Source organism: Siphateles boraxobius, unplaced genomic scaffold (assembly GCF_051911475.1).
Source record: "Siphateles boraxobius isolate OS27281-9 unplaced genomic scaffold, OSU_SipBor_1 8, whole genome shotgun sequence".
In the NCBI taxonomy this organism is placed as follows: Eukaryota; Metazoa; Chordata; class Actinopteri; order Cypriniformes; family Leuciscidae; genus Siphateles; species Siphateles boraxobius.
Window position 1 is genome coordinate 171,929 of NW_027509208.1, and position 15,093 is coordinate 187,021.

A 15,093-nucleotide genomic window follows, 5' to 3' on the forward strand; every position below is an offset into this window, starting at 1 on the left:
GGTTGTTTGTTGGCTGTATGAGACTAGCAGTGGGCTAGATCAACATTAGAATAACATACAGATCATATTCTAACATTTCATCATGTTGAACTAAATAACATTGATTAGTTTTATGTACATTTGCTCACCTGTCTAATAAAGTACATGCAACACATCGCGTCTCTGTCAAGTCGAAGTTAGTCGCGGACGTGGAGCTCTCGGCATCTCGAAAGATGTTGATCTTCGTTTTAGTCCTCTTTTTGTCTCTTGCCATGGTCCATAATGTTTAAACAAAACAACAACAGCGTGAGCGTCTTGCTAGGCATAACGGCAATAACCCGGTTGTCCACGTCTGTCGCCATGGTTACTAACGCAGTACGAGCGCAAACCTGGCGGAAACCGAGGCTAACACGGATATGACGCCCTCCTCACCCCTGCTCACACGCCCCGTTTCCTTGGTTAAAACCGCAATTTTCTCACGATTTACAAATAGTTGGAAACATTTGGGATATTGTAAGTAATCAACAAAACAAAATATATAACATTGGCTTAGTGGTTTTTGGATATTTTACTGCAAAAATCCTACATATTGTACCTTTAAGTGATTAGTCATGGAGCAGAACGTGAAAGGTTCACTTCCTGTCATAAAAATAGAAAAAATCTGATGACTTCATCTAAAGTTATATTACTTGACAGATCCAATTTTCTTATCCCAACTGGAGTCTAAGATTTTTTTGTTTTCTTGATCCATCTTACAGTCATCTATGCAGTAAGTTCTCTGAGCTTTTACAAAAGCACATAATACATGTACTGGTGTTCACAACACAACGCATCCATTGGGAAATTAATATGAAAACAATTCCTCAATATTTTGTCATGCATGCCTTTTTTGTCTCTCTTTTCTGAGGGGATATTCAAAAAAACAGAGACGTCTTTTGGGCTTTTTTAAAATGCACTGTTAAAAATAGTAATTAAAACGTACCCACAAAAACTTCTTTAATGGCTTGTTTGGCTTTTGGTGTTGATGTGGCCTTCTTCTTGACTAATGATCAAACATAATCAAACAAATTACATTCATGCTATACAATACAACTATGTAAATACGCGTGTGTGTGTGTGTGTGTGTGTGTGTGTGTGTGTGTGTGTGTGTGTGTGTGTATACATGCATTTATCATTGAAGGTTGTCATTTTGGCACCATTTATACTTAAACCTTTCATTTAAGTGAGCTGATTTTTGTTTTTGCAGTAAAAGCTATTTTAAAGTGTTTTATCACTTTTACTTTTAGTCAGGACTCTTGTTGATTATAGAGTAAACACGATTTGCCAGCTCTTGCAGTATTTGTGTGTTAGTCCTTGCACGACATCAATGTACTAAAGAAGTTAAAAGCACATAAACATTGTGAACTGGTTTCCTGTCAAGAAGTCGATAAACTTTGCACGTAATAATTCTAAAGAGTCCATTAGCAATCTAAAATGCAGTGACCTATCTCTCAGGATGAACAAAATCATTCACTAAATGTAGATGTTCTTTGCAGGATTATTGAAATATCCCCTCAAACAAACTTGTGTCTTCAACACATTCAGAGCAAGACAGTAATGTTTAGTATTACTAATTTGATTATAAACAATTAGGTTTATAATAAACACATTTTATTAAAAAAGAAAAACAGGTGGGAGATTCTAAATATCCAAACAATTATAAATTAAATGTTTACATTTTCTGAATAAAATGCCAGTGTCTTGTTGCTGGTTTCAAGGCATTGTTATGCAATTGCTAAGGTGTTTGAGTGTTTTAAGCACAAGGTAATGGCTTATTATTGAACATGTCTTAGTAACCATGTGGGAGAATAAGGCTTGTGTCCCTCCTTCAAGATTGATTTGTTTCCTAATTTTAACATTCATGCAAAAATCATAAGGCCAATGTTTTCAAAGTCAATTAATGTAAGCAGCACTAACAATGTTGGATGAGTTTAATAGTTGAATATGCAGCATTAGAGGGTTAAATATGAGCTAAAGTTTAAAAGTTTTAAGCAAACATCACCTAATACTTTACAATAAAAGAACTTACCCTCAGCAGCGGTCTTCACTTGCTTTACAGCTTTCTCTTCTTCCCATGTAGAGACACAAAAAAGTATAGATGTATAGGATGTATTATGAAATAAAAGTAGTATTTATCAATATCCATACTTCACATCCTACACTGCAAAAACTGATTTTATTTTTTTTATTTTCCAGTATAAATATAGAACTATTCTTACATCAAGATACATTTACTTGAGAAGTAAAATGACAAAAGATATTAAGTCTTGTTTTCTGAACAATTTATGAAAATTAAGCAAGTAAAAAAAAAAAGAGAGAGAGAGAGAGAGAGAGAGAGAGAGAGAGAGAGAGAGAGAGAGAGAGAGAGAGAGAGAGAGAGAGAGAGAGAGAGAGAGAGAGAAATATATGCAAACAGGGACAGAAAAATAAACCTAATTCATAGGCAAAACAATATTACAATTTCATACCCAATTGGTATTTTTTTCTTCTTGTTTTAAGATATTTGTACTGGAAAACAAAACAAAAATACTCAGAAAATATTTTTTTTCGCTGTGTAAAGACACAATGTTTGACTGCAGGGATTTTGTGGTATCAGATAAAACGAAATGTTATGTGGAAATGCCACAACAAATCTCTTTCCATGTGCCCAAATCTAGTAGTAGTCGGAGAGATAGTTTGAGTAAAAGTAGAGGAGCAATGCAGAATTCAACTATTCACTCTCAGCAAAACTCTGAGGTTCTGTCTTCATGTCCAACACTTTAAAAAAAAGCTGAGCAGAACATTATATGACATTGCCACGGGCAGCTAACAGACACCTACCTATACAAGCGAGACAAATATCATCCAGTATGAAATATTTATAACTGTTACCAATTTATAAACACCAAGTTTATGGCACAGTTAAACCTCTTTCTGTGAGTATTAAAGGAGCTAATACAAGATAATAACACAAGGATTAAGACTTTTTCCTTCTTTCATAACATTATGAAAGCTTTTGAGGATGAAAAATTTCACGTTTAGGCTATTAATATGAATATATGCTTGTACTGTATGTATAATCAGCTGTACAGTATGTGAGGTTACCTTTGTATTTGGTTGTTGTTACTTTTGCCTTCTTTGTTACTGCTGGCTCTATAGTAAGAACAGGATGTAGAATAAACATTTAAGATTCATGATTCCTGTATGTCTTACAACCAGGGCCCAGTTCCCCAAAACGTTCTCATCGCTAAGTAGTTCTTAACCTGTTCCTTAACCTCTCTCTTAACGTTATGGCACGATTCCCGACACGTTCGTACGCTAAGTTTATCTTCTTTAAGTCACACTTTTGTAAGGTTGGTCTGGACCCGGTTCCCCCATAATGCTCACTCTTAGTGTGCTAAGAAGACTCGAAAGATCGAATGGACTTACGAATGGTCCAGACAAACCTTACGAAAGTGTGACTTACAGAAGATATACTTAGCGTACGAACGTGTCGGGAATCATGCAATCACGTTAAGAGAGAGGTTAAGGAATAGGTTAAGAACTACTTAGCGATAAGAACGTTTTGGGGAACCGGGCCCTGGACCATTCGTAAGCTCTCTCTTAGCGTTGTTTGAGCTCAAGACGCTAGTCGCCGCCACTGTGCAGCAGTCTTTAGAAATCAGCGCAGCGCAGTACAAGTCAAACTATGGTATGGTGACGATGTTGTGGCTCAACAATGATTTTATGTTATGGACATTTTAAAGGTGCTATATGTAGCTTTTCTTCTAAAATGAATCCTTTTTTTATTGCCTGTGTGTGTGAAGGGGTTGTAATCACACATTACAGTGATCCACTTGTCAGGTTTTGCTATTACCTCTGATGGCCAGTATTCCTATTTCTATGTGAAGGCTCCGGGTCGGATGTGACGTGCATGCGCGCTCCCGAGCCTCTCTCCTTTTTATATACAGTCTATGCGACGGCACTGCAGTAACTACATGGAGTCTGATAACACCAAACAACGTCCTGCCTCCAGCACAACACACACTCCACCCAAATATAAAAAACAAACAAAAGTTTTATCTGCTGAAGCTCGTCAGGCCAAACGTGAATCGGATCAACTTCGGACGAAAACACGGATCAACATCGCCAGAGCTTTGAATTATGGAGAGACCTCCGCTTTGTTTTAGGTATAGGTATATATTTAGGTATAAAAACAGACCCGGAGTTGGCTTTCATCCCTATTGTGATGCTTTCTCCGGTGTGTTGAAAGTCTCAGTGTGGCCGGTACCATGAGTGCTCGCTCTTGAGTTCGAGCTCGCGCACGAGCGCTCTTGTAAAAATTGGTTGCAATCTGAAACATCACCACTAGAGGCCGGTAAAAACTACACAAAAACTACAACTACACAACTGCCGCTGCTTGCCAATCAATTCTGATTGTAAAGTACCTTACCATTAATATAAAAGTGTACTACATAATTTTTAGAAGACGTTAAACCCATGTCAAGAAGCGGCACAATGGGATAAGGAGGGTGGATGATTAGCGAGGGATACCCGCTCGTCTACCCGTCACAACATATCGTGTGAACATATTACTGACAATTTGATCATTTAATTAATAGTCTATATTTTACTGAAATGATAAAAAAAATGTTACTGGAATAATTTGAGGAATGTTTCATTTGCATAGAACGTGTTGTCTTTCTTAACGCCGTAATGCACCTTCGGGTGAAGTGGAAAATTGATTCCTGAGCAATCGATGCCAACTAATTCAGCCCCTTCACTTGGGCTGGGACAGCGCCTTTGTAACGTCGTGGCAGCGTGTTAAGAAGCTTCCTAAGGGACACTTCGGGGAACACACTTAGGAACCTAAACAACTTTGGTAAGATATATCTTTCGAGTCTTCTTAGCGCTCTAAGAGTGAGCGTTATCGGGTAACCGGGCCCAGATTGGTGGTAATTGTTTTCAAGATAGCCTGACAACTCTATTTATACTCCATTTCATAAAGCATCTGTATTGCACAGGTAAAGGCATGATCTTTTTATATGAACTGCATTTAAATGTATGATAATATATAATTTTACATTATATACAATAAAGTTGAAAAACAATAAAACCTACCTTTCTTAGTAGAGGTAGGTTTTGCCTTTTCTTTTGTGATCACTCGCTCTGTAAAATAGGAAATTATAAGTTATTGCTCATTAATATAAAACTACAGCTACTGTAAGTCAGTTCCTGAATCATAATTACCTGTCCTTTTAGGCTTCTCCTTCACAACTGTTGGCCCTAAGTCATAAAAATTGATTTATTTAGTATGAAAATAGATCTAAAATTTAAATTTAGCCATCATTTTTCAATTGTCCTTACTTTTCTTTGCCACTGAAGGTTTTACGCTGTCTTTAGTAACTGTGGGATCTTGAACACATACAGTACAAATGTACAAAAACAAATATAAATGCACAGATTCGGAAGGATGGATAGATGGATAGATAGATGGTAATGGTAACTAAGATACTGCCATTCATTTTAAACTTCTCACCCTTCTTCGCAGGAGTTGCTTTGGCTTTTTCTTTTGGTGCAGCTGGTTCTGAAATTGGAGGTCGGAGGTTATTACTTGCTTCAGGTCTTTTTACATGTCATTGTAACTGGAAAAAAAATACCACATCTTTACTACAGGCACTAAATGAAGACAAATTACTGCTATACCTTTCTTTTGAGTGTCTTTTTTTGGTTTTGCCTTAGTAGCTTCCGGTTCTAAAGCAAAGGAAACATTCAATCAGATTTAACAAAATTGACAAATGGCAAATATAGAATTAAAATTCAGAAATATTATGAGATCAACACCTTTCATTACAGTAGGAGCTTGATGAGTTGTTAAAATAGGAACTTCTGATTCTGAAAAACACAGTGAAAAATGTAATGTTAAAAAAGCTTGTAATGCAGTGATGTATTAAGCATACTGAACTATTAAACATATTGAAACTGACAGATATTTCTTTTTTTGTTCTTTTAAAAAAGCTTTGACAGCCACATAATTAAGTTAGTAACAACAGTGTCAACTATCTTGAATGCATTTGAAATGAATTAATATAGCCTAGTTTTGAGTACCTGGAAAAGCCGATGGTGGTAATGGGCTACTTGTAACTATATGATGCACTGTAAGATAAAGTATAAAGAGAATTTCAGGGGATTAAAGGATGCATACATTTTGTATAAAGGTGTTTTATGTTCAAGTATTCAGTTACAGTAATCATAGGTGACTGCAATACTCACCATACCAGCCAGGGGGCGCTGGGCAGTACACGGGTGTTGGTCGACACATAGGAACTGTTTTAAGGGGTTGTGAAAAGAAAGATTCAGAGTAAGTACAGTAGACTTACTGTATATTGCGTGTTATTGCTGCTGTCTTTGTGCATTACGTGAATGTAACACATTGTAATATTATGAGTTGCACTCACGCTCCTGTATCGGAGCTGGAGCAGCTGACACTTCCACGTCCTTTGAGGCTCTAGATCCTGTTATTAGGAGATGGGGAAGAACTGCTTTCATATCTTTAGATCAAACAGAATTTTACATTTGCCATCAACTTAAATGAAATCACCCAAAAATGCTCATGGTTGATCAAAACTTGTATTATTTTCTTTCTTCTGTAGAACACAAAAGGAGATGTTAAGCATTATATTCATGCTGCTCTTTTCAGTAGGTTTGCATCAGTCGTTCGTAAGTTGTTACTTAAATTGTAACTTAAAGTCCACACCAGAGGCTTAGTAACTACTAGCTACTTTGTAACTAACTCTGTACTTTATTCGACAGCACTATAGAACGTATTAGTAGGTAGAAAGCTCTCCGTAAAGTAAAGGTGTTGTAATAACCATAACGTTCATGTCCCCGGAAGAACTGCTAATTTCAATTTGTAAACTCGGAATTTTTAACGAGTCAACAAACACTATCAGCACCAAAATGAATCTGCAAGTTGAAATCTCGTATATACAGGAATTAAGACATGCCGTAAATGCACCAGTATAACGCATAGTCGCATAATATGACGTTTACCCTCAATAATCCAAATAAGTCTTCAAATAAGTTAGCAGAAGTTGTGTTGAAATTTCAGTTTATCCTTCAAAAACTTATTTTGCTTACATAACTAATGGTAAAAATAAGTTTCCATTAACATAAAATGTCTTTTTATTTGTAAATAATATTCAGAAACTGTATTTTAAATTAATTAGGCTCACGAAACAAATACTAAAAACATTAAAAAATCACAATTATTTATCATGACTGATTTAATTTGACATGCACAACACGGATATGATGAAGACAAGAGGAGCTATGGGTTAGTTTTGAAAAGCCACTAACAAAGTAATTTATTCACACAATGTTCTCTCTAAGTGAGTGTAAATGTCAACATTATCATGTCTGAAGGATTTGAAGTCTTTCAGGTAAAAACTAGAGCTTATTGATGAAATTTAGTCACTCTGGTGTTTTATTCCAACCGTTACTCCTGGTCAGAGGCTTCTGTAAATATTTAATTTATACAAAGAGTTGCATTTTAATGTTGCAAGTTTAATGGTTCAATGCAAAAAAATATTGGCCTGGTTTCACAGACAGGGCTTAAATTAAGCCAGGATTAAGCCTTAGTTCAATGCAAACATTTAAGTACTGTAGCTTTTATAAACGTGCCTTAGAAAAATACATTACTGATGCGCATCTTGAAACAAAACAATGACACTGACATATTTTAAGATATATCAGGGCAAGTTGCTTTTAGTTATAACAGCTCAAACAAATGCATTTTAGTTTGGGACTAGTCTTAAACCTTGCTGTGAAACTGGTGGATTAAGTAACTTAGTGCTCCTTGACATCAAAACACCTTTATGGTGCTTTCTCTTTCATTTTTGGGGCTTGACAGCCTCTGGTTGCAAATCACACAATTATATATGTGTACCCGGTCCTACTTGACCCGCTCTGAGTGGGATTCAAACCCTGGTGAGCGACGTGTAAGGTGTTTACGCCAACAAGGACACTAAAGACCACATCCGCTAGCATCAGTCGCTAATGCGCCTCTTGAGGCCAGGGGAGGGAGGTTTACTCACCCAGCTCTTACTGGCCTACGTCCATTACACACTTCCCCATAAGCCTCACTCCCATCTGGGTCACGGCACCAAATGTAACTAGTCCTACTCAAATCGCTCCGAGCGGGATTCAAAACAAGGACGCTAAAGACGCAAAAGAAAAGTGGGTGGGTCCTCCCCCAGAAAAATATCACTGGAGTAAATGCCATTTCATGTATTCTGGTGACTTTTAATTAAACAAGTAAACTAAACTTCGTTTCACATCGTGCATTAAATGCACAGCTATCCGTGGATTATCCCGCTGCTGATACCATGGTCATTTGCCAGCATTGACAACTTAAAGCTGTTATTGATGTTTGCAACGCAACATTTTGACTGGAAGGGTACAACGGGCGGTTATTTTCGTCAGTTGCCTCTCGTTGAGAAATATAATGTAGCAATTCAGCGGAAATGGAGTTTAATTTATTAGGGCATTCCTCAAGTGGATTGATTTGACTGACTGCGCTCTGGAAAGTGAACAGACATATGCGCTGAATTAGAGACGGTAAAAGTGAGTGGGTCCAATATCATTGGTCTTAAAAAGTGGGTGGGTCTTGTCCCACCCATATACAATGGTTCCGACGCCCATGCACTCTCCCCCCTAAACCTCAGTCCCATCTGGGTCACGGCACCAAAAGTAACCAGTCCTACTCTACCCGCTCTGGGGTGTGTTTTCCGAAAGCATCGGAAAACACACCAACTTACGTCGTTATCAGCATGGTTCAGCGAGTCAGTGTTTCCTGAAACCATAGCTCTAACGTACATTTGCAAACAGCATAAAGTTGTGTGTTTGGAACGACAGCTCTCGACCTGTGGTTAGAAGCATAGTTTCTAGTTTCCATGACATGCGGACTCCAAATGTTGAGGCAAATAAGCAAGCTGACATTCAGTACAATCTGTATCTTTTATTAAGAATACATACAAATGTCTTTCACGTCTTTTAGTTTGTCAAGAGATTAAACGTGTCGTTATTGAAGAGTACGCATGTGCGTTCGTGCTTTAGAGAGTAAGAACGAGCCTATGATTGAATCTGGAAATAAAGCAAAATAACTGAGAAAAATTTGAAATAGTCCTCAGATGCCATGTCCGTAATTTATATCAAAACATCTAGCGTTAATTCGATCTCAAACAGATAATAAAAGCAGTTATTACTCCACCACCTGTGTGACATCACTAACCAAAGTGGTTGAACAACCAATTTGCGACAATACAGTTTTGGGAAACAGTCGTGATTAGCTAGTTGATTTCTTCAACGATGCATCGCACTATGGTAGTAAAGCAGTGAGTTATGTCGTTGTACGGGAAACGCACCACCGGACGGGATTCGAAACGTGGTCTCCAGCGAGGGAGGCGGGCGAGCTAACAAGGACACTCAAGACCGCCGCGGCTAGCATCAGTATCTAGCTCTCCTCTTGAGGCCAGGGGAGTGAGGTTTACATGCACGGCTGTTACTGGCCTACGTTCTTATCTATGGAAAAGAGCCTGTGAACATTCAGTAAAATATTTTGTGTTCCACAGAAGAAAGAAAGTCACACTGGTTTGGTGCAACATAAGGGTGACTATATAATGACAGACCTTTTATTTAAGGGTGAACAATCAATTTAAATAAGTATGATCAGATCATGTGAGCTTACTTCTCTTTTTGAGAATGCTGGCAGCCACTGCCTTTGCTTTTGGAGCTGTGGACCAGAGAGCACATATTATGTCAAAATATGCATGGCTATTATAACAAAATATTTGAAAGAAATCTTTCAGTGCATGATGATAAAAAAAAAAGCAGGAACACATTGTGCTACTGTACCTTTCTTTGCTTTCTCTAGTCTTGTTCTTGGAGCCTCTCTTTCTGATGAGCAAATGTTAGTGAGGAGGTGAAAGAAAAAAGTCTTTAGTGCAATATTCTTCCACAAACAAACTCCACGTCTGTAATGAATATAGGTGTGTTTTTTATTATTTTGATCTGAGTGAGAGCTCATATAATGCACCTTTTCTCTGTTTGAGCAGGGGCTCCTTTCTCTTGGGTTCAACTTCTGGGAAGGGGAAAAAAAACATTAAACAACAAAAAATGTGCTTCCTGATCAAAACATAAATCAGTATCTCTCCAAACATATATCAGTATCTCTCCAAACATATATCAGTATCTCCAAATGTGTTCCTACAAATTTTATTCTGCTAAAAATACGTTTTCAAACTTTCCCTATTTCACAAAGTCTTTACCGTGTGTGCGGGAACATTGCATCAAAAGCATTGAATTTATGAATAAATACATTTTCTGACATGAAAAATTAGGATTTTTTTTTTAATGTCCTATAATGCTGTTGGCTCTGCTTTTTTAAGTAGTTTATTACCTTATTGATTAGCATCTTTTATCCATTTCGCTAACATAACAGAACAAATGGATACATAAATATCCTTTATCAATATATTAGTCTAACTACTTCAAGTTAATAGTTTTGCACATGCTTGTTGAGTTGTGCTGCTAAAGCAAGCAGTTTACTGTAGAAATCGACAGTTGCCTGCTTGAGCTTAACCAGCTTTAATCGAACAAAACAATGCATCACACAAGCCTACTCCTGTGTTCAAGGCTCACTCTTTTAGCTGTGACATGAAAAACAGTCAGACATGAATCAAACCAGACGGCTTTGTTTGGAGAGAGAGAGGGTTTAAAACTGTGTGCAGCAACAGATCACTTGATGTCTAAATCAATCACACAGACCTAAAGAGTGTTCTTGTAAAAAAGCATTTGCTGGTATGATCAGTAGCCATGATTAATATTGCAATATATTATTATCACACTACAGCTGAAATACTCTGTCAAGAATCCTGAAGTTTTCCTAAATTTTGGGGTTTTGATAAAAAATAAATAACATCTATATTAAAAGATTAACTGATATGCACCAGGGGGCACTATTGTGTTTGTCAAAGTTATTGGAAGTAAGAAAAAAATACAGCTATTTTACTGATATAAGATCCTCAGTGATGTCCTCTAAAACAGATTGCTATATTATTATAGGTCATAGAGGAGATCATGGGTTATATTTTTCATTAATTTACTGTGCTTTGAAAGTCGAACTAAAATAGACAATCCAACAGATCATATTATATCTACAATACACGTTACAGTACCTTATTTTCATTTATGCTCATAGAACTGTTGTATAAAAGTCTGTGGCCTCATACTTACAAACTTAATCATGTCTAAATTGCTGCTGGAAAAGCTACTCAGTTCTACTTAAACTGCTCTATACTGTTTTATTCAATATAATATCAAGTACTATCAATATCAAGGCCAATCATAATTCTGAATACTTGAAGACATACATTAAAAACATCTATTGTTAGCTTCTTGAGTATAATAGGTGCATTCAAAGTCTTTTCTGGAATAAAAGTACCTCTTTTCTTCACTTTATCAGGTTCAGCTGGAGGAAAAACGGATAAAAAGTACAACGAGTTACTGCAGAGCTTTAAGTAAGTTGCAGATGGCAACTTAGCTTACTACATAACATAATATAAGAGAAATTTGTTCCACGTACAGAGAAAGCACATACAGTAAAAATGACTTAGAATCTTTAAAGCCCAAAGTTTGCTATAGAAAATTCAGAAATGGTTAAGGGGAAGGCCAAAATGCAATTTTGAAACATAGCCTGCATGCTTTTTATATACCATCCATATTTTATTGTAAAATAAATGTAATATAAATACTTTTAGTAGAAAGCAGTATGATGAGTTTACAGTAAAGAGTAAGGGTCATTAAGAGCAAATATATCTAAAGTGAACTAATTCAAATATGATTTTCTGTATATCTGCTGATACAGAAATTAACCATATGGTCCATATGTGCACATACGCATAATTTACAATCCTTGTTCCGTGTGTATGCATGCATGTTATCTTGATCAATTCACAGTACACCCACGCCATCAGTCACTACAATAAGGTACACATCATTAAACAATCAATGATTATATTTTAAGCATGCGATTTATTTCACGTGCAAAATACTAAATACCTCTTGGTCAGTTGTTTTTGCATGAAGAGCTCACAAAATGTGTTAAAACAAATATATTGGCATGTCTCTGACTAGATCTATGCTTTAGACATGGCCAGTGTGATTTGCTATAAAATGGCTCTGTTATGCAGAAAATGTAAAATATGCACATGCTTTTTCTTTTTGTATTTTAAAACAACATGCATGATATTGACCTTGCAAGTCAATACCAAATACCTTTTTCTTCCTTTGGTTTAGTGTCTTGGGCTTTTTGAGGATCTTTATGTATTACTGAATGCATACAAGGACATGTAGAGGGCTCTTTTTGTTTTTCTGGATACAAACAAATGCAAAATAGTGAGTGTGATAATAGACCAAAGTGAACATTTCATTTCCTGCCTATTTTAGCCGTCTTTGGTTCATATGAATCATCGGCTGTGACGTTATAGTTTTTTGTTTTTGTTTTTGTTTTTTGCTAGCACGGGCAGACTTGTCAATACTGTAACCAAATCAATTGCAAAAATCCATTAAATACAAAAATGATTAAAAAAATTGAGAAACTGTTAAAAAAAAGACAGTCTAATGAGCGATGTATTAGATTAGCCTTGTTTAAATCAACACAGGATGATAAAGATCATATTGGCAGCTAAACACAGAGATAAATGTCTTCTACAGCTTAATATATTGATATCATTATCTTTAAAACCCATAATAGCTTATGCCATCAGAGACCAATGCCAGATTGTATGTCCATAAATCAAAATGTTATTACTAAAATTAATTTTTAAAGTGGTGGTAGTAAATCACAGGATACAAATATGACACCTTCATTATAAGTTTGGATTGCATAAATTTGTCAGAATTAATGTGACATTTTATGATTAAATGCCACCCCACCAGTAAAGAGATTGGATTATTACAACAAGAAGGAAGTCAGCTAAAAATAAAAACAGGTTGACAACCCCGCCAACAAACGGAGATTAACAAGAATGGCAAATGGCTGAGAAGCAGGGAAATTTCAAGAAGTCTCTTTGAATAATAATTGAAATTGAAAAAGCCGGTTTAGATTGTGTTGCTAACATGCTTGCGTGGAATTACAGGGAAGTGTCATTCAAAATGCCTTTAACCAAAAATGCAAATGCCATTTTTGATATCAGTCGACCCTGCAGCCGAGTACATGATCTGTGTTATTAAAACAGCATGCTTTCTTTCTTCCTTTGTTTTCTCACTGACCTTTGGCGCAGAAGTTTATTAGCTAATAAAATGCATCTACTCTTGACTGATTAAGATCAGCAGGGGCATTGGAAGTTGTAAGATAGGATATTATCCCTATGACTTTGATTTGCCATTGAAACTTTATATAGTGTAACCGGCACTATCTGCACTGGTATAGCACTGCTCCATGTGTATATATATATATATATATATATATATATATATAATGTTTCCCCATTTAAAGAAAATAGCAGCACTCAGAATGTAATTGTGTACTGACCGCTTTGTCCATATTTTTTACAGTCTATGGTACTGACCTTCTTTTTCAGCCTTTGCCACAGATTTCTGTGCTTCTTTTTCCTTCACTTCCTCAGCTGTTTTAAGAAATAAAACCAACAAAACAAAAGGTGAGTCTTACCAGCCCAGAAGACAAAATAGAAAGACAAAAGACACAGACTTGTACTTGCTTACACACACACACACACACACACACACACACACACACACACACACACACACACACACACACACACACACACACACACACACACACACACACACACACACACACACACACACACACACACACACACACACACACACACACACGCAAACTTTGATGTTCAGATCTTTTTTGTACTTTGTTTGCGCTTTCTGTGAAGACTGTTCAACCCCATGGGTCAAAATGGATCTCTTCAAGTTCCACATTTTTGCTCGCTCTCCCCTACCAGCAGGTTTCTTTCTCTCAGCAGGGATTTATTTTGTTGTGTGAAACATATCTAATGATGTTCTTGATAGAGGAATGACAGAGTATCTGCTGCTTGCCGGCAGGCAGGGCAGAGATTCTCATTTTTCTGGCCTCCTCTCTGCAGTAAATGGAATGGGGTGATGTTATTGCTGTAATTTCATTTGTAGCACAACATTTTAAAGAACTAAAGTACTAAAGTCAAAAACAAGTGATTTAAACTTGTCAATAAAAATAAGTGCGTGAGTGGGACAAAACCCCTATTTTTAAGACTCCCATTTTTTTATGATGGGCCAAAGCAAGCACACACAGTGCACCATAAACATATTATAAATCTTATCATTCTGCTGCCACCAATTTACTGAATAATAGTGAATTAAAAAAATAAAATAAAATACTTTATACCAACACCTAAGCGAGGTGATCAGGGATGTAACCGTGGAAATTTGATGAAAGCTGACATTTCTTTTTCTATCACCTTCAACAGAGTTTAGTAACAGAACTATAATTTAAGGGTGCAATGTGTAATATTTCTGAGGATCTATTGACAGAAATGCAATATAACATCCATAACTATGCTTTCAGTGGTGTATAAAACCCTTGCATAATGAACCGTTATGTTTTTATTAGCTTATAGAATGAGGCATTTATATCTCCATAACCGCGGGCGCCCCCTTCTATGGAGGTCGACATATTGTGTCGTCATGTTTCTAGCGTAGCCGACAGCGAACACACAGCGCTACAGAGCGCGTTTCCTCACTACCTTGAAAAAGAAGTTTTCAGTGGTGTATAAAGACCTTACTTAATGAACCGTTATATTTGTATTACCTTAGAATGAGCAGTTTTACTGAATAATTAAGTAAACATAATTTCTTAATTTATCCTTGTAAAGAAAGCTCATTGCTGAACTGCTACTCTCTTCTCAGACGAGGACATATTATCCTGTCGGTCACCGTAACTTTTGTTGGTTGCAATTCGTAACCTCACCACTAGATGCCGCTAAAATCACACACTGCACCTTTAATATACAATATCATACCTAAGAGCACCAGTGGTCA

At 36.5% G+C, this 15,093-nt stretch overlaps 1 protein-coding gene across 19 annotated transcripts in view; it reads right to left on the minus strand.

The window, feature by feature from the left end:
• The window catches only part of trdn (triadin), a 53,493-nt gene that overhangs the window by 6,308 nt on the left and 32,092 nt on the right, over positions 1 to 15,093 (minus strand). For 11 of the 19 annotated variants that reach the window (XM_077219865.1, XM_077219857.1, XM_077219853.1 and 8 more), the window contains 18 exons: positions 13,608 to 13,664; positions 12,313 to 12,408; positions 11,480 to 11,506; positions 10,073 to 10,117; positions 9,892 to 9,933; positions 9,725 to 9,769; positions 6,435 to 6,491; positions 6,250 to 6,303; positions 6,085 to 6,132; positions 5,821 to 5,871; positions 5,683 to 5,730; positions 5,516 to 5,563; positions 5,344 to 5,391; positions 5,227 to 5,262; positions 5,098 to 5,145; positions 3,103 to 3,150; positions 2,048 to 2,086; positions 962 to 1,021 (listed from right to left, as the gene is read on the minus strand). In XM_077219865.1, coding sequence (XP_077075980.1) covers positions 962 to 1,021; positions 2,048 to 2,086; positions 3,103 to 3,150; positions 5,098 to 5,145; positions 5,227 to 5,262; positions 5,344 to 5,391; positions 5,516 to 5,563; positions 5,683 to 5,730; positions 5,821 to 5,871; positions 6,085 to 6,132; positions 6,250 to 6,303; positions 6,435 to 6,491; positions 9,725 to 9,769; positions 9,892 to 9,933; positions 10,073 to 10,117; positions 11,480 to 11,506; positions 12,313 to 12,408; positions 13,608 to 13,664 — 897 coding nt within the window. The remainder of the gene's footprint in view (positions 1 to 961; positions 1,022 to 2,047; positions 2,087 to 3,102; positions 3,151 to 5,097; positions 5,146 to 5,226; positions 5,263 to 5,343; positions 5,392 to 5,515; positions 5,564 to 5,682; positions 5,731 to 5,820; positions 5,872 to 6,084; positions 6,133 to 6,249; positions 6,304 to 6,434; positions 6,492 to 9,724; positions 9,770 to 9,891; positions 9,934 to 10,072; positions 10,118 to 11,479; positions 11,507 to 12,312; positions 12,409 to 13,607; positions 13,665 to 15,093) is intronic. The other 8 variants (XM_077219866.1, XM_077219852.1, XM_077219859.1 and 5 more) reach the window with 6 other exon arrangements.